Below are 25021 nucleotides of genomic sequence, written 5' to 3' on the forward strand. Positions count from 1 at the left end.
CTCAACCTACATATGTGATAAGATTTGAAGGAAACTTCTCCTTGTTCTTAAAATATCCCTACCACTCTATCTTAACCCAGGTCGCAGTGACCAGATTCTCATGTAAAGATTTGTATATAGGAGGTCTGGAGGGAGTGGTATATTCAGAAACAATGCATGTAAAGAGCATGAGGATGGCCTGGATAAAGGGAGGAGTTGAGCCATAGTGAATTTCTAGAGAAGCCTCAGCTGACTCTTCAGGGAGCTTTGGGGCTGAATAGCTCATTAGAGTTGTCCCTACTTTAGGTAAGAAAGCTAGACCTTTATATCCCAGCACTGACCAATATTAGAGGCAAAGAGCTCCCTGCAGGGGTACTTAACTTGGTTGAGTCAGCTTCAAAAAGAGGAAGACAATGCCAGGAGAAGAACCATCAAAACTGTCATTCTCAGTAACTGAGGAATGAGCGTGTCCATCATAAGTGGACGGCGGAGTGGGATGGGGTGGGGGATGGCATCTGGGCAGTGTAGCATCCATTACATCCCTGTGTTTGGATCTACTTGCTTCATTAAGTAAATATTACCTTGGGAATAGCTTCTCCAGGACATATCTCTTACTGCTATACCCGCTCTCAAGGCCACAGGGGATACTCATTGTCTCTCTTTTCTGTAACTCATGTCCGGTTTCCATCTCCATTTGTTAGCATCTTGCTGGGCTATGTGGCTTACACAGTGGAATGACTGAGCCCCTCATCCTGAGAGGTCTGAGCCTTCTCAGTCTCTGCCCATGTTCATTTATGTCATGTTGGGAAAGAATTTATCAAGAGGACCTCCCTCATGATGAATCACCTGGGCAAACAAACTGTTGTGAAAGAGCAGCCCCACCTCTTCCTGACTGTCAGGATCAATGATCATTGCCAGCTAGTGACTCCTCCTGCTGGCTTCCTGGTACGAGTAGCCCACGGGAGGTTAGTAACAACAAGAGATTAACACTTAATGGACTCTTACTGTCTCCCCTCATGGAGGTATTCCTTCTCTCAGAATCAAGACCTCTAGACTTACAAAGTGAGGAGACAGGACGCACAAACTCTCCAGTGGTTCATCACTCATTTTTCTAACCTGTTTTCCTCGGACATTTGTAACCTTTCTAACCATAAGCTGTTGATTTAGAATGTACACTGCATCCCCCAGCTCATGTTACAGCTGCACATTTCAAAAGCCATTTCATCATTCTATGAAGCTCACAGCCTTTGTGGGTATGCTATATGATAGGGCCATAGGACCTCATGATCACATGCCCACTGCCTCATCTCCTTTGCTATGGGACCCTTCATCCTGGATATTGAAAAATTCCTTTGCCATTGAATCACAATGGCCTATAAATCTTTGGATACCAGTGCTGGTTGAGGCACAGAGCGCAGCGAAAGAAAAATCACACCCATATATTCATTGACCCCACTCAAGACAAATCACTGTCCTTCAAGGGTAAAAGGGACCCAATGTAATCAGCACACCACAAAATGTCCAGTTGCTCTCCTCAAAGGATGGTGCTGCAGCAGGGGCTCAGGATCCAACTCTGTTGCAGAAAGGTTGAACCCTCAGCAGCAGCACAGTCATATCAGCCTCAGTAAAAGAAAGCCCATGCTGCTGACCTTTGGCATAGCTTCCATCCCTACCATCGGGGCACTCATTTGTGAGCTCCTGCAATAGAGAGTCTGATGGCAGAGGCTGGCTGATGTGCACTGTCTGAGACTGTCTCACTCTGGCTATTTACAGCTTCTCCATGGTGGATGCTCACTGATGGGCATCAACATGGCTTACAAAGATCACCCTTCATGCCCACTTCCCTGTGTCCAACCACATGACTTCATGCTCCCAATCTAAATATTTTTCACTCCAGACCCCTTACCAACTAGCCAAGACATTCATGAATATTTATGAGTTTATATATATATTTTTTATGTATGTGTGTGTGTGTATGTGCTCACTTGTGTCCGATTCTTTGTGACCCCATGGACTGTTGCCCTCCAGGCGCCTCTCTCCATGAGATTTCTTAGGCAAGAATACTGGAGTGTGTTGTGATTTCCTCCTCCAGGGGTTTTTCCCAACCCAGGGATTGAACCCACATCCCCAGTGTCTCCTGCATTGTAGGCATCTTCTTCACCACTGAGCCATGAAAGAAGCCCATGTATGTTTTTACATAGTGTCAATTCTAGTTCCCAAAAAAGTGGGTCATTGGTTACAGCACTCAAATCTTTGCCCCTGAAATGTTTCCCAGTGCGGTTGCTTTTCAAAGAAAGCCTTAACTGGGACTGAAGTGTAGCATTAGCTCCTTTTCAGCATATATCTCTTGCCCCTAGGGACACCATGTTCTATTAACTATCTCTAGAGCTCTCTATTGGAGAAGGAAATGGCAACCCACTCCAGTGTTCTTGCCTGGAGAATCCCAGGGACGGGGGAGCTTGGTGGGCTGCTGTCTCTGGGGTCGCACAGAGCCGGACATGACTTAAGCGACTTAGCAGCAGCAGCAGCAGCAGCAGCAGCAGCAGCAGAGCTCTCTATGGGTTGTACACTGGGCTGCCATTCTAACCTTTCCACTCATTACAATTTTACCCATTTTGCTTTTGATAAAGTGTCACCAGCCAGCCTCTATTATTTCAGGATCTGACCATCCCCATTGCAATCAGGGAGCCTGGTTCTGTAACAGCACCTCCTACTGTCAGCCCTGGTTTAATCTCAGTGCTGCTGGGCCCCCTCTCACCAGGGCATCCCTAATTGCTCTGGTAAATGGAGTGTCCTGCAGGTCCTCCTAAAGAACAATCAGCTTTCCTCCTTTTCATTGCATATCCACACTAACATGCCTTCTTTTTCTGAGTCTTTTGTGCCTTTCTTCTATTGTCTGCCACAGCAGTTGTAGTATTTCTACTTCCCATTGCTTTCTCTAAACTTCCAAGAGTCATTCCAGCAGCTTGTTAGCACCGTTTCCCAGGGTCCGTTTCTGTATCGGGGGAGAGCTGAATCCTGTATCACAGGAGAGGACTCTCATTTTCATCAATTCTGCTTTATCCAGCTCTACTGTTTATCACCCCTTGATTCAGCACCCTTAGAATCCAATCCCATAAATGCTATCTCAACTCTGCAGGTATGTAATGGTTATGTCCTACGGTACCTTTGGCTGAGAGTCTGTTTTTCCCTCAGCAGACCTGGCACCTCACTGGCCAAGTTATGTCGTGATTTGACAATATTTATGGGTCTGGTGGTCAAGAGAGGAGAGTAAAATTTCATCATAAGGTCAGCACACCTCTTGCAAGCAGAGGTCTCTGCATTGTCTTCAAGCAAGGCAGGAAAGGCTAGTCTTTTAAAGGAAGGAGTGAGCCACTTCTGCAAGCCAGAGGGTACAGGGAGAGGGATGATCTCAAACTTCTTGAATGCACAGACACAGGTGTCACTGTCTCAAGACTTCAAGTCCCACTCTATCTAAACTACAGTCCTGTCTTTGTCATAGAAGACTTGCTGAGGCTTCATATTTAACCTTCTCTGGACTTCAGTGACTCTGGGCTTGATCCTTAGCCAAAGATTTTTAGTGATTCGAGTGAGAATTTCTATGAGAGTAGGCGCACTGAATTGTCCAATTGACCTCTGTACCAAATTTATATAAATAGGATTTATTTATTTATTTATCCAAGTACCAAAGTGGTATGACATATTTATTTTTAGCAAATTTGGAAACTTTTGAAACATATAAAGAATAAAATTAATATCAGCTTTGTCTGCTCTCCAGCTACAAAAAACAAAGAGTCTCTCTTTTTTTTCCCCCAAGAGTCTCTTTTATATTATCAAGGAGGTTTTCTCAGTGGCACAGTTTGCCCTAAATTGGTGATTAATCACCTTCAGCCTTCTGTCATCTCTTTCCAATGCACTGAAAGCACTTAGCAACAGTCATCTCATTCCATATTCTTTAGATTCACCGCTTGCCCTCTACCTTCAAAACATCTGAGATATTACACCTTCCACTGATACTTGTGGACTTAAAAAATAATTGCAACCTAAAAGTTGAGAGTTATGTTTTATCTGGTGGGAAGTTTTAGGATTTCAAGCCCAGGAGGCAGCATCTCAAGTAACCCTGAGAGAACTGTTCTGAGAAAAAGAGCGGAGGATCCAGGGTATATAGAAGTTTTTCAAGAAAGGGAAGGTAGTCTAAACATCAAAAGATTAATATTAATGAAAGGAAACCATATATCCCAAGTTAAGGAATTTAGCACTTTTCTATGTATGGGAAGATGCAAGAATATGGACTCACTGAAATTATTCCTTTCATATGCACCTCAGCTATCTGGGACAGTAGCCTGTGTTTTCACATCCTGAGTTTCCTCACAGCTCATCATAGGGAGTGGTAACAGACTGATGGCTGCTAGATGGCAGATGAAGCACAAGCTGGAATCAAGATTGCCAGTACAAACAACAATAATCTCAGATATGCAGATGGCACCACCCTAATGGCAGAAAGCAAAAAGAAACTGAAGAGCCTCTTGATGAAAAGAGGAAAAGGTTAAAGAGGAGAGGGAAAAAGCTGGCTTCAAACTCAACATTCAAAAACAAAGATCATGGCATCTGGTCCCATCACTTCATGGCAAATGGATGGGGAAAAGATGGAAACTGTGACAGACTTTATTTTCTTAGGCTCCAAAATCACTTCAGATGGTGATTGCAGCCATGAAATTAAAAGACACTTGCTCCTTAGAAGTAAAACTATGACAAACCTAGACAGCATATTGAAAAGCAGAGACATCACTTTGCTGACAAAGGTCCGCATAATCAAAGCTATGGTTTTTCCAGTAGTCGCATATGGATGTGAGTGTTGGACCATCAAGCAGGCTGAGTGCCAGAGAATTGATGCTTTCAAACTGGTGTTGGAGAAGACTCTTGAGAGTCCCTTGGACTGCAAGGAGATCAAACTAATCAATCCTAAAGAAAATCAACTTTGGATAATCATTGGAAGAACTGATGCTAAAGTTAAAACTCCAATACTTTGGCCACCTGCTGCAAAGAGCCAACTCATTGGAAAAGACCTTGATGCGCGGAAAGATTGAGGGCAGGAAGAGTAGGGGATGACAGAGGATGAGATGGTTGGATGGCATCATCAACTCAATGGACATGAATTTGAGCAAACTCCAGGAGATAGTGAAGGACAGGGAAGCCTGGTGTGCTGCAGTCCATGGGGTAGTAAAGAGTCAGACACGACTGAGTGACTGAACAACAACAAGATGGCAGGTATTCTCTCTTTCCTGAGTTCCCTCAAGGCTCACCAGCTCACCATTGCTGATAGCTGCAATTGCTGATGACTATGACATCCTCTGTTTACTGATACGGCAGGAAATATTCCATTTCTCATATTCCATCCCTGTAACTGTATTCCATTCCATAACTGTATCTACTGCATACCTTGGGATCCTCCTTGCCAGCCAGTCAGTGGAAGACCTAGTTCCAAAATCCCATTTGAGAGACCGCTCCCTATGATCACACCTGGTACCCACAGTCTTAGGTACAAGATTTGCATACAGCAGTTTCATGGAGGAGTATGCTTAGGAAAAAAAAAAAATCTGAGGAAATTAAGAAAGCTATTTGAGCAGAGATAATCTGAGATACAAACCATTAGTAACACCAACTTCAGCTATGCCCATAGAGAGCTCTGCCACTAGGAGGGCCTTTCAGAGTTGTTCCCAAATGGAACAACTGAACAACAATTGAATGTAGCTGGTGTGCCTCTTTGGGGAAGGCCCCTGTGATTCTTGGAGAGGAATGCGCTGTAAATCATTAACAGTCAACCCTGAGCAGCTAGGGGAATGAGAACCTCTATGTAGAAGGAGGGACCTGGGTCCTGCACCACAGCATCCATCACACCTTTCTTTGCATTAAGGCATCAAAGGATATTGTTCATGTGCAAAAGATAATAATACAGATTTGCTCATTGATAACAATTAACATGCCAGATCACAGGAACACAGCAGTTTATGGGATTAAACCCAGCAAAGAGCAAGTGACTAAGAAACAGAAAATAAGTCTGGCAAATATTGATGAGACCAGAGATAAGAACATAGTGGGCCTTGCAGGGTGCTTTTAGGACACTCCAGCTTGGACAGTCCCATAGCCAGGGGATAGGAAAAAAGCTCAAGTTTCCTAGTCTTAACTTCAAAAATATTCATTCACCACCTAAAAGTTGAGAGTATGTTTTATTCAGTGTGAATTTTTAGGATTTCAAACTCAGATAAACTCAAGTAATTCTGGGCAAACTGCTCTGAAGAGACAAAGGGAGAAGCAGGTTATATCGAAGTTTTGCAACAAAGGACAGGTCGTCTGAACATCAAAAGATTATTATTAATGAAAGAAAACCAGATACACCAAGTTAAGGAATTTAGCACTTTTCTGTACATGAAGATGTAAGCATATGTGCTCACTGAAATCATTCCTTTCATATGCACCTCAGCGGTCTGGGGCCAGAATCCTGTGTTTTCACATCCTGAGCTTCCTTGGGGCTCACCTCAAGAAGTAGCCGTAGTCTGATGGCTGCTAGATAGCAGATATTCTTCTCCTTCCTGAGTTCCCTTAGGGGCTCACTGGCTCACATTGGAAGGCTGTAATCACTGTTTACTGCAATATGCTTGTTTACTGATATGGCAGGAAATAATTCAATTTCTTACCAGGAAAAAAGAAGAGAAAGAGGAATGAGAGAGGAAGGAACAAAGAAGGGAAGGCAAGCTTTTGTCAACTACAAGATAGCACAAATGCCAAGAGATTTTACCAGCAACTGAACAATGACAAGGGCATTTGCCCTCTGCCTATGCTGCTGCAGCTGATGACCTTCAACACTCTCCGAAGGGAATTCAGAGTGGAGTGAGGCACTCTGTGCTCCAGGTAATCTGATGGGACAGGTCTTTAGTTAGATATCTTCAGGAACCGGTTTCATGGTCCCAATCAGTACATCAGCTCATATCTAAAAAAAACACTAAATCTCTTCATGGTGACGTCAGCTCCTCACGACTAGCAGAAAACCTTTTGTAAAATGAGTGCTTGGTTGCATTGAACTCCCCTTTCACCAAAATCTTATTTATTAAACTTCCCCCACTGCCTCTTTGGAGTAGTCTCTCAGAGCTATCTGAGGTGCTGTTTCCCAGGCTGCAGACCTCATTTTGTCCCCAAGAAAACTTAACTGGAAAATCTCACGTTGTGCATGTCCATGCCCAGTATGGAACTCTCTGCAACAGACTTGAAGTCTTTTATCATATGCTCAGTTCAGTTCAGTCGCTCAGTCGTATCCAACTCTTTGCGACCCCATGGACTGCAGCATGCCAGGCTTCCCTGTCCATCATCAACTCTGTCCGTAAACAAAGTTACCTATTCTCATTTGTGGAAAAAAAAAAAAAAAGAATCAAGATGAATACCCATGAGTTCAATCTTCTCCCTCAAAGGAGTCAAAGAAACCAAAGTACATATTCCTTTGAGACATATATATTTATATGACCTACCCCTTGATTTTCTGGGTTGAAATTTACTTCAGATAGACATTTCTTTATTTTTAATATTCTTATGTGATTCTGTCATTCTTTCCATCTGTTCTTAAATCATTTTTAGATCCTAGAGAGTGCCAGGCTCACTACTGGCACCCAGGCACGCAGTGATAAGGTTGCTACCCTCAAGGGTCTCACAGCCTCATGAGAAAGCTTCCTATGAAAAAATAAATTACAGCAGGATTTAAGTCCTCTGGGCTTCCCTGATGGCTCAGCAGGTAAAGAATCCACCTGTTGCACTGGAGACGCAGGAGGTACTGGTTCCATCCCTGGGTTGGGAAAATCCCCTGGAGGAGGAAATGGCAACCCATTCCAGTATTCTTGCCTGGTAAATCCCACAGACAGAGGAGCCTGGTGGGCTACAATCCAAAGGGTTGCAAAGAGTCAGACACAACTGAGCACATAAGCCCTCTACTGGGCAAATACACAGCACGTCGGGAGCAGAGAGAAGGAGCAACCCGGACAGCGGCACGAGGTGACTCAGGAAACATCTCTGAGCCACCTTGAGTGTGCTGACTAAACCAACCAAGTTCACAAAATATCTTTGTCATCTCATCTTTTATTTTCCCCTCTGACAGTTCAAGAACTAGTATGCTTCAGATTCTTTCTCTGACTTTTTATTCCCAATATGGGAACAAGAACTTCTGAAAAGTACAATAATCCTTGCCATATGCAGATAATCTTTACATAAAATTCTAATATAAATGGCTTATCTCTATGTAAATTTCTACAATGACAATAATAACTTTAAGTTAGTTTTTTTATTTCAAACCAAACATCAGATATTTCAAGTTGAGAAAATGAGACCAAAAGATAGAGGGAGAGAGAGAGAAGAGAGAAAGCACGCTAGAAATGTGAAATTAAAATTGAGGAAGGCAAAAATGGATGGCAATGCTAGAGTAAAAATTTATATATTATAGTCTTGGAAGAATTGGAACAAGTTAAACTTGAACCATATGGTTTCACTCCTATGCTCTTTAGGTTGGCTGGAGTTAAAATACACAATGAGGACCTAACAGACCCAGGTCCACAAGTCCCACATTTAAATGAATTCTGTAATGAAACTTGAGAAAAGTGTTATGGAAATTTATAAATATGTTATTCAAAGGATAAGGTTTCTGTATCACTTAGGAAGTCTATTATCTGCAAGTGACAGAGATTGGACCACAATAATTCTAACAAATAGTGGTTTCTTTTTCTCTTAGCACATGGGTATAAGATGACCATTGCAGCCTCCACAATCCAGTCCTTACTCAGAGAAGAAGGAGAGGAGCAAAGTGCTACCGCTAATCCATTCTTATTTTCAGTAAAGCAAATGATTCCCCAGAAGTGTCTTCAGCAGACTTCTGTGTAAGTTTGTGGCAAGATTTGTGTACCACAGCCATTGGTCACTGCAAAGACTTAGATAAAGGAATATTTCAATATCCAGCCTCTATATTGAGAAGTACCAATTAAGAATGGGTTGGGGGAGCCAATTAAGTGTATTAACCTAATTTTCACCACTGACGTTAAGACATTTCATATTAGGGTAAAATTTTAAGAAACATCTATTCATTCATGACAACTAAGATATCTAAATAAAGATTATAAAACATTTTCTGTCTCATTCAAGTTATTAAACATCTCTGGGAATATATGGGATCTTAGAGTATGGAATTTATAGGATAAACCATAGATAAGGGGGGAAATTGCCCATTTGATGGATCTATATATTATACTAAAACAAAAATTAGATAGTTTAATGCTAAAATTTCCAAAGAGTAATGTCCTAAAAATCTTCTAGAGAAATACAGAAAACAAATGAAGTTAACTGTACTTAATCAAATAATGTCACTTGTGGAAGACTTTCTCACAGATCATTGGACCCTATCCTAATGTAACTGAATCCTTGCGGTATTATGTTTAAGTCATATAAACTTATTCTTGTGTTGCAGTTAAAATTTAGCTTTGAATATAATGTTTGCATTGCAAGAAGAATAATTGGCTTTTCATAATATATACATTGAAAGGACTGATTAAATCAGCATGTGCCTAGGCTGCCCCAGTGCCTGTCTGCTGCCATTGCTAAGAACCATGACCATACTCAGGTTGCCGCATGAAAGTGAAGCTCCCTTCATGATGCGCCAGTACGTTTTTCCATAATGTTCTTCAGATCAGCCTTAAATGACAAGACACATGCCCAGATCTGTGCAGTTGCTGTCACACTTGTTAGAATCTGTAGCCAGAACTACTACTCTAACTGAATGGGGCTGACTGGCCACAGCAACTCAAGAGATGCTTAGATGATACCAGCTATTTCCCTCTGTTATCAGGATTTGTATACATTGTCTGTATTTGTGAGAACTATAACATGCACCCTTCCCTGGACCAGGGGCTCCCATTTTCTTCCCTTCTCCACTTCTAGGGAGGTTAAAAGCTACATTAAAGCTTTCTTTTGCTTACTCAGTAATATCCCTACTTGTTTAGAGAAGCTTCAAATATTCTGTGTGTATACGTATGGATTTTTTTGTATACTTGTTTCAAATCCACCTTGAACTGATGCATAGTCTTACTAAACATGGCTAAACAGGACACAATAGGAACTTATCAACATCTAAACTAGTGTACATTCTACAGTAAGACAAGTCTACTGGTCATGCAATTGAATCCCACAGAAACACTGAATCACTGTAAGAGTTTCTAAGTAATCTCAACTTCTCTACTCTTGTTAATGAGAATTTTCCACAATGGACACATGTAGTTTAGAGAATCTTGTTTAAAGAAAAGGAAACTGCTCTTAGTTTCTTTTTGAAACCAGCATTTAGTATTCACTCACATAATAGTATTGAGATCATTGACATTCTCAATTTTATCTGCAGAATCTATTCTTTCATTTTATGAACACTAAAACATTTATGAAGCTTTACCTCTTGAAATGCCTAAGTTTTTTATGTTTTAATTCTCTTACTCAAGTCACCTCGAAGGTGGTGAAAGCATCCTCTAGTTTTATCTACACATAGAACATTCTGGAATCATGATTAACCACCAGTCTACTGGGACTCCCTACTAGCTAACTGCTTCCAAAAGGGAAAAGAGTTGTCTAATGTAGACAATGAATGTGTTGCTACAAGCCAAAGGCTGACTGAACATTATGGGTGTATGAATCAATTCATACAGCTGTAAAAAATATTCTGATGCATGTTCTGTGGATACTTTGTAATTGAAAATCCATTAACAGCATAAATGGAGATGAATAATGCTTAAATGTACTGACCAGGTGTGCCAAAATAAATGTGTGAAATGTATTCTAAAAGTGAGGTAAGATAATCCCCATAAAGCTGTCCAATTTTTCCTCCCTTCTACTAGAAAATCATTGAAGGTGATTTAGATTGTTCTGAGACAAATCTGTTGACAGGGACTCTAATAAGATGAATGAGAGCAGAGAAGTATTTGGCATAGCAAGAGGAGCTTTAAAAAATGTGAATTTGCAGGCTACAAACAAATATCTAATACATTTCAGAGGCAATTTCAACCAGGACTCAAAAATTAGTAGAAACAAAGTGAAATGCTGATGTTTCAAAAATAAGCTAAGCAAGAGGAATGGGCAAGAATAATAGTGTCACATTACCAGAATTAGAATTCATTCAGAAGGATATTGGGCTAAATTTTGTTTTCCTTCCAAAGCGCCTTATATAATTAGAATGAGAGCATGTTTTCCATGTCTGTGAGCATGATTGTTCTCCAGTGATCCAATCTAAGGGAAAAAAGATGCTAGATAGAATTGCAATATTGTGCATTAGGGAAGTGACATTCATATTACTATTTTCATTTCAATTCATTCTATAAGACTTACCATTCTGGGGATCTGATTTTCACATCATAAAATGAATATTCAAATACTAATTTACATATCACATATAGTTTGGATTTGAGTCATTTCTCCCCAAACTGGAGGGATTTCTCTCAAGCAAATCTATGTGCATTCTTTTAGATACTTTTATTTAAAAATAAAAATCTAGAAAGAACTTAAGTAATCCAAGAAAAAAATCTGAACTACATATAAACTACATTTCTTCACTGTCTCAAATTTATAAAGTAGCCAGTCTAAATTATTTCTGAACTCTGGATACCTATTCACTTAAAATCCAAAGTCATTAAAAGAAGAATAAAACTCAGATGTTGAAATTAAGATTTGGAGATAAAAACATCAGAGAAAAGAAAATACAAGTGAAAATTACAAAAGCCATTAATACAAAGCCTATGGCAGGATATAATGTGTTATTAAAAATAATGCTAAATATTCAGTTAATTAACTGCATGAGACTCTAGTTAATTTAAATTTTCTAGATAATTGAGACTTTCTTTCAAATTTTTTTTCTTTTTTGTGTGTGTCTATCCCTTAAAGAACCTTGAAATCATAACTGGATATTAACGCAAATGGAACAGAGATTTAAAAAGTAAAAGATGTGGGTTGAGCATGATGCTTTTCTGCAGGGTCATACCTGTGTATGTTTAAGTTTATCACATTTGCAGTATGAAATTATACTGGCAAAGTCAAGTAGGAAGAACCTACCATTTAGTTTATGCTTATGATGTGCTGGGCACCCTGACAGGTGCTTTCATACTTGAACTCATTTATTATTCCAGATAATCTTTAAGAGAGAAACTATCCTCATTTTACAAATAAAAAAATCATACTCTGGTTTCTCTTCAGATCATATAAATCTTTCGTCTTTTACAAATAAGAAAATCAAAGCTCAGAAAAGTTAATAAATTCTGCCCAAAATCACAGTGAGTAATAGGCAAGATGGCAATTCTAACTCAAGTCTAAGTCCATAGTCTTTCCATCACGTCACCATTACCTAGTTTCCACACATAATTCTATCATGATTGGGCTATAACATCTGAGACCATATCTTTTACATTTATTGACCTTAGTTTATGAATCTCTAAAATTGGAATGTTCCTATCTATAGCAGAAACTACTAGTTGTCCCCTGTCTTTTTTTCATTGTATTGGAACTCCAATATTCAGGTAAGCACATGGCATAAATGTTACATTTCCCGTGTTCCTTTGCACCTAGGCATGGCTATGTGACTAAGACAACTGATTAATCATCAGTGGGTTGTGAGCAGAAGTGATAGGTATAAGGACCAGTCACATTCTTAAAGGAACTTGTATGATCTTCTTGGTCCCTTTACTCTTTGAAAGCTGGAATGCAGAGATGATGGCAACAAATTCTGAACTTGACAGACAAGCCCAACAATTGAGAGTTGCTTTAAGCAGTAAAGGAGGAGAAACTTGGGTATCTGAAAGCATAGAATGCCAAAGATCTCCATGTTGCTTATCTTGAGAAACATCTCTGTTTTAAGTTTTTGTATGTGTGTGTTTTTTTGTGGCAGTTGGGGGGGGGGGCTCTTTATTACATCTAACTTTAATCCTGATCAATACTGGTCTCCTCCAATTCTAGATCTTAAAATTGCAAATTTTCTATAGCAATTGCTTTATGAACAGGAAATATGGTATGCTTGATGATTAGATAAATGAGTAAGTGAGCAAAAATTATTTTTGTTGGTTGTGGAAGTCATTTGAATCCTTCCCTAAAAGTGGCAAATAGAAATAAAATTTTGTGATTTACTTTCACTTAATCAAAACTTTACTATTTTATACAATTTTCTAGGAAGAATGACCAATTTTCTCTTGTCTTTAAAGGAATTTTTTTTCAAGTATTAAGTAATCTAATTACTGAATGCTTTCTTATGGGTCATTTATTAAAAGGCTCAAAAAGGGCAAGGGTTTCAGATATGGTCAGTCATATTGGAACCAGGATGAAAATGTAAATCAAAATTTTTGAACTACATCTAATTTTTTCCCAAATATTTTATATCAAAGTACAAAAATCTCTGCTCTAACTATTCTGTATATGTAAATTTAAGGCATACACAAATACACATGCCAAGAGGAAATAAAATGTTTCATAACAAGAACTCCAAAACAAGACTTAAGGATCTAACTGGAAAGCAGAGCAAATCAATCTTCCATAATGGATCTGATAAAATAAGGATAACTGGATGCAGTAGGGGGAGAATGGTTTAATTACATGTGCAGCATTTGATTTGACCAAGATGAGATTTGGAATGGTTGTATGATTGCAATTGAGTTCTCGAAGACAGAGAAGATTGAGCTGGAAATCATGCCAAGAAGAAATGAGTGTCTTCCCTCTGTTGGCAGAAGAAACTCTGGGAGGGAATGAATTTCCCACAAAGCATAACTTGAACCAAACCATCAGTCAAGGTAAATGCAGAGCAAAATTTCAACTCAACAGTCCTATTGAAGCAGACTGGCTCTGCTGCCTTGCTTGGCTATAAGCTGCAGTTCTTATTGGGGAAGCATGTTGAATTAAATGTAGAACAATTGATAGCCCACTTCTCTGTAGGGGAGCTAAACCCTCACATTTTCATAATGCTATTGTCAAGACAGATGATTATTAATTCATTAATTCAATAAGTATTTACTAAGTAACTACCCTATGCCATGTGCTGTTCTGGAAGCTGGAGATACAGCAGGAAACAATGCAGACATGATCAGTGTGCTCATGAAACTTACATTATGGAAGGAGAAAAGGACAGATAAGAAACAAATAAAGAATGTCAGATGCCAATAAGTACAATGAAGAAAATTAAGCAAAGAAGAAAAATAAGAACATATTGGGAAGAAACAGTGGGGTTTCATATAAAGGGATCAAAGAAAGCCTCCCTAAAAGATGACATTGATGCAATAACTGCATAAAGATATTTGGGCAAATGATGCATTGGGAAGAGGAAAGACATAATTCCAAGACCCTAAACCTGTAGCCCAACCACTAAGTTCAAGGAACAGTAAGATGGTAAGAGCACCTGGAACTGAGTAAAGAAGGTGGAAAAAGGAGGAGAGGTAAGAAGTGAAACCAGATAACAAAAGATGCCAAAGGCTCAGGGTAAGGACTGGACATTACTCTAATAGGAAGAAATTAGATGACTTTGAACAGAGAAAAAAAACATGATCCCCGTTATTTCCTAGAAGGAATCATCTGGCCGTTGAGTGGAAAATAAAGTAGATGGACAGGGTCAAAACAGTAAGACCAGTTAGGGGCTACCACCACAATCCAGGTGGGAGGTGATAACAAATGAAGTAGTAGAAATAGGAGCTGAGGGGGTGAGCATGGCTGGATTCTGGACAGATTTCTTGCTGCGTTGCTGCGTCGCTTCAGTCATGTCCGACTCTGTGCGACCCCATGGACTGCAGCCTACCAGGCTTCTCCATCCATGGGATTCTCCAGGCAAGAACACTGGAGTGGGTTGCCATTTCCTTCTCCAATGCATGAAAGTGGAAAGTGAAAGTGAAGTCGCTCAGTCGTGTCTGACTCTTAGCGACCCCATGGACTGCAGCCTACCAGGCTCCTCCGTCCATGGGATTTTCCAGGCAAGAGTACTGGAGTGGGTTGCCATTGCCTTCTCCGGACAGATTTCTTAGATAAAGCTAATTCTATACTGCATTATGGGCTTCACAGGTGGCACTAGTGATAAAGAACCTGCTTGCCAATGCAGGAAACAAGTGAAACATGGGTTCCATCCCTGAGTCAGGATGATCCCCTGCAGGAGGGCATAGCAACCCACTCCTATAATCTTGCCTGGAGAATCTTGTGGACAAAGGATCACAAAGAGTGATCATAGGGTCACAAAGAGTCAGACACGACTGAAGTGACTTAGCACACACACATGCACATTGCATTATGAGAGAAAGAAAACTGTAGAATTCTTTCTTGGCCTGAGTAATCCAGAGTCGCCATGTACTAAGACGGGGAAGTTGGTGAGGGAACACAGTTTAAAGGTGAGAAGCACAAGTTCAGGTTTAGACGTGTCACGCTTGAGATAGTTATTGGATTCATGTAGAGACATAAAGCAGATAACCAAATATTCAATTTTGAAATTTAGAGGAAAGATTAGGACTAGAGAGATAACTTGGGGGGGGGGGGAGGGGAAGGACTGTAAATCTAGCGGATGAGAACACCTGGGGAGCTAGGATAAATAGAGACAAGAAGCAGTTTGAAGACTGAGTTTGACATGTCATAATAATGATGAATGGGCAGAGACTTCTAGTTGCCTTTTCAATGTCACTTTACCTTTCTTCCTAATAAAAGAAACTTGATATTAATGAAAAGCTGCAATGTTCCAAACTTAAAAATAAAAACTGCGGCCGCCGTCGCTTGAGGAAAGCGAGAAGAGGCCGCGACTGGGGAGAAGACGCCGGAGTCGCCACCGGAGAGGAGTCGCCTGCCCAGGAGCTGCCGCCGGAGAGGCCCGCCCACCCATTCGCCCGTCCCCCTGCCCCGTTTCACGATGCAACCTGCTTCTGCAAAGTGGTATGATCAGAGGGACTATGTCTTCATTGAATTTTGTGTTGAAGACAGTAAAGACGTTAATGTAAATTTTGAAAAATCGAAACTTACATTCAGTTGTCTTGGACGAAGTGATAATTTTAAACATTTAAATGAAATTGATCTTTTTCACTGTATTGATCCAAATGATTCCAAGCATAAAAGAACGGACAGATCGATTTTATGTTGTTTACGAAAAGGAGAATCTGGCCAGTCATGGCCAAGGTTAACAAAAGAAAGGGCAAAGCTTAATTGGCTAAGTGTGGACTTTAATAATTGGAAAGACTGGGAAGATGATTCCGATGAAGACATGTCTAATTTTGATCGTTTCTCTGAGATGATGAACAACATGGGTGGTGATGAGGATGTAGATTTACCAGAAGTAGATGGAGCAGATGATGATTCACAAGACAGTGATGATGAAAAAATGCCAGATCTGGAGTAAGGAATGTTGTCATCGCTGGATTTTGAGAAAGAAAATAACTTCTCTGCAAGATTTCGTAATTGAGAGAATTCCTGAATTGATAGCTCTAAAGGCAGATGCTGTATTTGCCTCCTTTAACCCATTTTTCAACCTGTTTGTTTTTTTTAAGGCTTCACTAAGGGTTGATATGTACCATTGTATGGGGCAGTTTTAAGTCAGCTAAGGCAATAACCTTGTGCATGAACATTTCCCAGATTTCCATGATGCTGTTGAGGTCCTAAGCAATTGACACAGCAGTTGTGATAAATAAAAATCTCACCTAAGTCTCCTTTACTCATAACTTAGATACTGACATGATAGGAAGCTCTCTGGCTTAGGGAAAGTAACTAAATTTTAGATTTTAGAACATGGACTCAAAGTGGCTGAAAGAATTGGTTGATACTTTAAACTGGTAACATGTTATTCCTCTGGCATATCCTTCAGGATTGTTCCACTAAAGTTCTATTTTTCAAAAAATTTACTTCACATTATTGTATGTAAGTGATCACTTGTCAGTGTTCCAGATGTATCTTAGCTAAAACTAGTGAATGCCCTAACTTAGATGGTTTTGAAGCCTGTACATTTGGTATTGTTTGACCCTTAAACTTTTACATCTCTTAGCATGGAGGACGAAGAAAGGCTGTACATTGTTGCTTGAGAGTCTGTACATTTAGACCAAATTTGTATTTGCACTGTCAGTATGGCAAATGAGTGGAAAAAAATGTTAATACACTATTGGATTTTTTTATTCCTTTTTTTTTTTTTTTTTGGATTCAGCTTGTACCTGGGCTGAAAACCTCAATTTATGTTCATGACAGTGAGGATTTTTTTTTAATGTCTACATTCTTTCTAATAAACTGTTGGAAGACTTCTAAAAAATAAAAATAAAAAATAAATAAATAAATAAAAACTGCATTTCCCAGATTTCCTTGTAGAAAAGTACAGTGTGTCAAGGTGACTGCAAAGAAGGTTGACTCAACTTGAAAGTGTATCCTTTTATACTTCCTCTTTCCTTTTTTTCCTGCCTAGAAGTGGTTATGATGACCAGAACTGCAATAGCCAGTTTTCTTCCCTGAGGAAACGTGGAGAGTAGAAGCCATGTGCTCAGAGAAATAGGGCAGATAGCAGGAGGCTGGAACACTGATGATACATGAGCCACCTTACCAGCCTTAGACTATCTACCTGCAGCACTCAAGTCACATAAGAGAAAGGCACATGTACCTTTCTTCAGTTCAGTTTAGTTCAGTCGCTCAGTCATGTCCGACTCTGTGACCCCATGAATCGCAGCAGGCCAGGCATCCCTGTCCATCACCAACTCCTGGAGTTCACCCAAACTCATGTGCATCAAGTCAGTGATGCCATCCAGCCATCTCATCCTCTGTCGTCCCCTTCTCCTCCTGCTTCCAATTCCTCCCAGCATCAGGGTCTTTCCCAATGAGTCAACTCTTCGCATGAGGTGGCCAAAGTACTGGAGTTTCAGCTTTAGCATCAGTCCTTCCAATGAACACCCAGGACTGATCTCCTTTAGAATGAACTGGTTGGATCTCCTTGCAGTCCAAGGGACTCTCAAGAGTCTTCTCCAACACCACAGTTCAAAAGCATCAATTCTTCAGCACTCATCTTTCTTCACAGTGCAACTCTCACATCCATACATGACCACTGGAAAAACCATAGTCTTGACTAGACGGACCTTTGTTGGCAAAGTAATATCTCTGCTTTTTAATATGCTATCTAGGTTGGTCATAACTATCCTTAGTACCTTTCTTAAGCCACTATTTTTCTGAGTTCTCTTATTAGCAGCCAGATATAAACTTTAATTAATACAAGGATGGACCAGCAAAAGAGGTTGAGGATTGGCTGAGTACAGCAGTATAGAAAGAGAGTGGGGTTTTAGTGGCTTAGTGTTTGCAAGAGAAAAACTAGGTCACATTGTGATAACAGGCTGTAACAGGAGGATTGAGAAACAGCCATTGGATTTGGTGACACAGAGGCCATTGGTGAGCTTGACAAGAATGATCTTGTTAAGAAGTGACAGCAAAGGTCTGAATAGAGTAGGTATGAGAAAAAATAAGAGTGGACAAAGTAGATGTAGACAACTCTTCAGTTTGCCATTAGTGAAATGAGGTGTTACCTGGAGGAAGGATGCAGGATTCAGAGAAGATTAATTTTAAGATTACAGTGTTTTAGATACTGATGGAAATGCTACTGTAGAAAGTGAGGAGAGCTGATGCAGAAAGGGAGTAAGAATAACTAGTAGAGCGGTGTCCTTGATGAGGTGATAAGGGTGGATCCACAGTCACCCTTGCTTGGTGATGAGGCTCATTCTCTTTTCTCACTCTGCTTCAATTACTTAAGTTTTGTACCTCTGACATACAGGCTAAGTACATGCTTATCACTACATTTTCAGAACAGCCATTGTGCCAACCATTATACTCTAGATCCACAAAGTTTAGCAGACAAAATGAGACAGAGAAATATAGTAGGAGTCTGAAGCCAGACACTCCTGGGTTTGAATCCTTGCTCTGTGTCTGTGTCCTGAAATGAGCTCTTAACCTCCCCAAACTTTATCAGCTGTATATCTTTGCTGAGAGAAACAAACAATACATGTGCAAAAAGCACATGGCAAGTTGTTCTGCAGGGTTAGCTACTACAGTCATCAATTACTCTCCTTCACATGCACTTTTAACTAGGTGCCTTCTAGATGCAGTGTGCAATGAGGCAGGAGCAAAAATGGGAAAGACCATTAGTGTCTATGAACGCATGAAGTTTCCATGTACCAAAGAGATTTTTTTATGACTTCATGATTTTTTCATGTGATCTGATCAGATAAAAAAATAACTGGTTCTTTCTCTATTCGACTTTAGAAAAAAACTAGAGCAGGGACTTTGCCCTTTTAAATGTTTCATTAAGCAAGATGAGTGCTTGCTCTAAACAACTTCAAAAATAACCACCACGGTACTTGTGATGGGAGAAGCTTCCAGCCTACCTGAGCACACTTGAATCTATGTGCTTTCCCTAGGGAAAGACCTGTCTGATACATTCATCACCTGAACCTGTAGCAAAGATTTTCTCTGCCTTTATCTTGTCACCTCCAAGCCCTGTACCACCATATGGTCTATTCTGTGAAAATGATTAAACAGATTTTCTGCCATGGGTAAAAGCTGTATTTCCCACTGGATACAGCAAAATCCCTGTAACTTCATCCCAGTCGAGTAAGCCTAGAATTCTAAGTGACTCAATGGGACAGGTAGAAGAGAAAGCCAGTATGCTGACAGGCCCATAATTTGTGGTTTCTATTGACATAAAGAAAAATACGGTCCATGTGCTATTTCTCCTGCACAAAATGGAGGTCTGAAGGCTGCATTCAGAAATAATCTTAAACATCAAAGGCTTTGCACAGGTGATCTCTCTCCCTAGAATGCCCTTTCTCATCTATTCACCCAGGTTTCTTAAACTCTTATTTTTTTGGCCGCATCATGTAGTATGTAGGATCTTACTTCCCTGACTAGGGATAGAACCCCCACGCTCTGCAGTAGAAGCACAGTTTTATCCACTGGATTTCCAGGGAATTCTCATATCCTCGATATTTGCTGCAGTACTGTCACATGCTCCAGGTAGTGAAGTTGCCTGCCTTGGCCAAGTCTCCCCGTGATTTCCGAACTCTCGGGGTGTCTCACTACTATAACATTTATCACACTGCATAAGAATTTTGCATTTACTTGTCTATTTCACACACACACACCCTGTTTCCCTAAGGGTTATTTTAATCTCCGAAATTTCAATGCCTGTGTGCATGTGTGCTAAGTCCCTTCAGTCGTGTCTGACTCTTTGTAACCCTATGGACTGTAGCCTTCCAGGCTCCTCTGTCCATGGGATTCTCCAGGCAAAAATACAGGAGTGGGTTGCCATTACCTTCTCCAGGGGATCTTCCCAACCCAGAGATGGAACCCCTGTCTCTTATGTCTCCTGCATTGGTAAGCAGGTTCTTTACCACTAGCACCACCTGGGAAGCTCATTAAATACATTTGAAATAAATATACTTCATAATTAACAGACATACACACACCAAAATGCAATAAAATGATACAGTATTTCTAGGAGGTAGTGCTATTCTCTTTTTTCTTTGATTTTTGTTGAATTTACCAAAAGTTAAACAATAAATATACTACTTTCAATTTTTTTCAATAATAATAAAGTATTTTGTTCTATTTAGTAATGATGATAAGCTACTAACTGACTGACCACTAGTAAGATACCTGCTTGGAGACATATTGTTTAGTGACTGTATGGCTTTTTACAATGTTCTCAACCTCTTGAAGACTCTGTTTCATCCATAAAATATGTGGATTAAATAATTATTATGTGGATTAAGTAAGACAACATGTATATAAAATGCTTTTTGTAGTACTTAATACATAGTAGATGTTCAATTTTAAAAGGTGGTAGGTTGGACATACTGTTTTTAGAAATGCAGTTTATAGTCAGGAAACAAAAATTTCTCTTTAGTAAAAATAGAGAAACAACTGCTACAAACCACCATGATAACTTTAATTTCTCAAGTGGAATATGAGGCAGTTTTTGCTTTGCAAATACCTGCAATCACTATCAGCTACCTGAGTCCTTGTCAACCCCTCCATTCTCCATCCCTGCCGGGGCCTGGGAGCTACACATGGCAGCCACCCCAGGCCTCTGTGACATGTGAGTTTAAGACACCAGCCTAGACCCCGCATGACTGACACCCAGAATTACGCGAGCTGTCAGGGCTAGACACTCTGGCTGTGTACTTACATCCTACCAGCCTGATATCTGTCTGCAGCCTCCACCTCTGTGTGCTCACAGCAAGACCCAGTAGCCACAGGAGTACAAGCTGACAGCCAGAACCCTCGCACTGCCGGTGCTCCTGCTGTTGACCCCAGCCTTGCTAACTTCTCTGACCCTACCACTATATGTGTGTTTGCAACTAGATCCTGAATGACACAGGCATCTGCAGCTGGTACCTGCAGCCAAATGTGTGCACACCACCAACTCTGAACACTGCTGCTGCTTTTCCTTGTCCCTAGCCACTAGACTGAAGGTACAGTTGAAGAACCCAACAGCCCTTGCAGCCTCTGTGAACACCGCTGCAGCACTCACCAAGGATTACACAGTTGTGGAAGCTGTGAATCCCCAGGGGCCCCCAGTCCCAGAGTCACCATACACCTCCACGCTTGGCACCCTGTCCCACTAGACCCAGTAACATACCATACTCAACATGTGCCCACCCACAGATGAAAGTCATCCCTTACCAGAGTTAGTCCATAAAGTCTGGGAAAAGTGACTGCTTCTTCAAACGTGCTATAGGGAATGAAGAAGCAGGGAGAGATAGGGAACACAGTAAACCTCCAGTGTGTGTGTGTGCACTCAGTTGTTCAGTCACGTCCAACGCTTTACGACCCCAAGGACTGCAGGCCACAAAGCTCCTCTGTCTATGGGATTCTCTAGGCAAGAATACTGGAGTGGGTTGCCATTTCCTTCTCCAGGTGATCTTCCCAATACAGGGATCAAACCCACATCTCCTGTGTCTCCTGAATTGCAGGTGGATTCTTTACCACTGAGCCACTGGGGAAGACCCTAAACCTCCAGTAACTGGTCCCAAGGAGAAGAAGATACAGGACTTATCCATTAAAGTATTCAAAGTCACTGTTTTAAAGAAGCTTAGAGAGCTACAAGAGAAGAAAATTTCTTTTTTTAATTTGAGTATAATTGCTTTACAATGTTGTGTTAGTTCCAGCTGTACAATAATGTGAATCAACTGTAAGTATACATATATCCCCTCCCTCTTGAGCCTCCCTCCTACCCCCTAGGTCGCACTCCTCATCGCACTCCTCTAGGTCATCATAAAGCACAGAGTTGAGCTCCCTGTGTTATACAGCAGCTCCCCACTAGCTATCTATTTTACACATGGCACTGCATATATGTCAATACTACTCTGGAAAATAAAATGAGACATTCAACAGAGAGATAGAAAACATAAGAAAGAATCAAAAGAAATTTTGGTGCTGCAGAATATAATGACTAAACTGAAGAATTCAATAATGAGCCTTAATAGTAGACTAAACTAAGCAGAATAAAGAATCAGTGAGCTCAAAGACATATCTTTTCAAATTACCAATCATAAGAAAAAGAATGAAAAAGAATGAAAAAAGCCAACAGGTCTCATGTGTCATGATGAAAAGAAACAAAACATCCTTGGAGTCCTGGAAAGAGAAGAGAAGGAGAAAGGGCTAGAAACTTTATTTAAAGAAATACCAACTGAGACCTTCCCAAACCTGGGGAGAGTTTTTGGTATCCAAGTTTATAAAGCTAACCAGTTCAGTTCAGTTCAGTCGCTCAATCGTGTCTGATTTTTTGCGACCCAATGAATCGCAGCACGCCAGGCCTCCCTATCCATCACCAACTCCCAGAGTTCACTCAAACTCATGTCCATCGAGTCGGTGATGCCATCCAGCCATCTCATGCTCTGTCGTCCCCTTCTCCTCCTGTCCCCAATTCCTCCCAGCATCAGAGTCTTTTCCAATGAGTCAACTCTTTGCACGAGGTGGCCAAAGTACTGGAGTTTCAGCTTTAGCATCAGTCCTTCCAATGTACACGCAGGACTGGTCTCCTTTAGGATGGACTGGTTGGACCTCCTTGCAGTCCAAGGGACTGTCAAGAGTCTTCTCCAACACCACAGTTCAAAAGCATCAATTCTTTGGTGCTCAGCTTTCTTCACAGTCCAACTCTCACATCCATACATGACCGCTGGAAAAACCATAGCCTTGACTAGACAGACCTTTGTTGGCAAAGTAACGCCTCTGCTTTTTAATATGTCCAGGTTGGTCATAACTTTCCTTCCAAGGAGTAAGCGTCTTTAAATTTCATGGCTGCAGTCACCATCTGCAGTGATTTTGGAGCCCCCAAAAATAAAGTCTGACACTGTTTCCACTGTTTCCCCATCTATTTCCCATGAAGTGATGGGACCAGATGCCATGATCTTAGTTTTCTGAATAGGTCATCCTAAAATTTTGATCCAAAACCATTTTACCCAAGGCACTTTATAATTTTTTTTTAAATGAAGCCAGACAGAAACATCTTAAAGCAGCAAAGAAAAAAACTCTTATACAAGTATATCCTGTAGGGCTATTAGATTTCTCAGCACAGACCTTTCAGGGCAGGAGACAATGAAGTAATAAATTCAAAGTGTTGAAAGAAAGAAACTGCCAACCAAGAGTACTGTCCCAGCAAAGCTGTCCTTCAGAAATAAAGACAAGATACAGACTTTTAAAAACAAACTAAAGCCAAAAATGTTTATCACTATTAGACCTCCCTTACAAGAAATGCTTAAAGGACTTTTTCAAGCTAAAAGACTGCTTACTAACATAAAAATCTTATGAATAAACAACACACCGGTAAAGGCAAGTACACAGTCAAATTCAGAATACTCTAATACTGTAATATAGAGGTTATTAACCATTTAACACTAGTATAAAGGCTGAAGGACAGAAGTATTAAGGATAGGTACAGCTACAACAATTTGCTAAAGTATACACAATATAAAAAGATGTAAAGTAAGACAGAAAAAAACATAAATATGGGTGAAAGGAGAATAAAGCATGGTGTATGCAAAGTTAAGTTATCTGCTGAAAGTAGACTGTTATAAGATGATTCAAGTAAGCCTCAGTGTAACCTCAAAACAAAAACCTAAACAAAATATTCAACAATATATACACAAAACAAAACGGACATTAATACATACACAAAAGATAGAGAAGGCAATCAAAGTATACTACTAAGGAAAATCATCAAATCACAAAGGGAAATGACAAAAGAACAAAAAGAAAAAAGCTACAAAACATCCAGAAAAGTAGTTTATCAAAAGGGAAAGTCCTTAACTGTAAATAACTACTTCAGATGTAAATGGATTAAAAATTTCAATCGAAAGGAATAGAATGGCTAGCTGAATTTTTTTAAAGACACAACTATATTGAAAAAGAATATGTGGGTGTATAACTGAACCACTTTGATGTACATGCAAAACTAATACAACATTGTAAATCAACTATACTTAAATAAAAAATAGAATTATGAAAAAGCATGAGTATGTGCTGTTAATAAGAGACTCACTTCAGCTTCAGGGACATATATAGGTTCAAAGTGAAGAGGCAGACAAAGATACTCCACACACATGTAAATTAAAAGAAAAAAGAGTAACTATATTTATGTCAGAAAAAAATATACACTGTCAAAAACTGAAACAAGACAAAGAAGATCATTATATAATGATAAAGCAGTCAATTCATTAAGAGGATATAACAGCTATAACTACACATGCACTCAACATTGCAGCAGCTAAACATAATAAGTGAATACTAACAGATCTGAAGGAAAAATTCACACAATATAATACAAAGAGGAAAATTCAATATCTACTTTCAACAGTGGATAAATCATGCAGACAGAAAATCAGTAAGAAAACATTAGACTTGAACTATGTTTTGAACAAATGAACCTAACAGACATATACAAAACATTCCATCCAAAAGCAGCAGAATACATTCTTCTCAGCATACACAGAACATTCTGCAAGATAAATCATATATTAGT

The 25021-nt window shown here is 40.0% G+C and overlaps 1 protein-coding gene across 1 annotated transcript; it reads left to right on the forward strand.

Moving 5' to 3' along the window:
- Window positions 1–15759: 15759 nt before the first annotated feature.
- LOC129647760 (prostaglandin E synthase 3-like) lies at window positions 15760–17268 on the forward strand. The gene has a single exon (XM_055574753.1). It carries the CDS (start codon window positions 15899–15901, stop codon window positions 16379–16381), a length of 483 nt encoding a protein of 160 aa, XP_055430728.1. The 5' UTR covers window positions 15760–15898; the 3' UTR covers window positions 16382–17268.
- Window positions 17269–25021: the final 7753 nt, after the last annotated feature.

Source organism: Bubalus kerabau, chromosome 3 (assembly GCF_029407905.1).
Source record: "Bubalus kerabau isolate K-KA32 ecotype Philippines breed swamp buffalo chromosome 3, PCC_UOA_SB_1v2, whole genome shotgun sequence".
Lineage (NCBI taxonomy): Eukaryota > Metazoa > Chordata > Mammalia > Artiodactyla > Bovidae > Bubalus > Bubalus kerabau.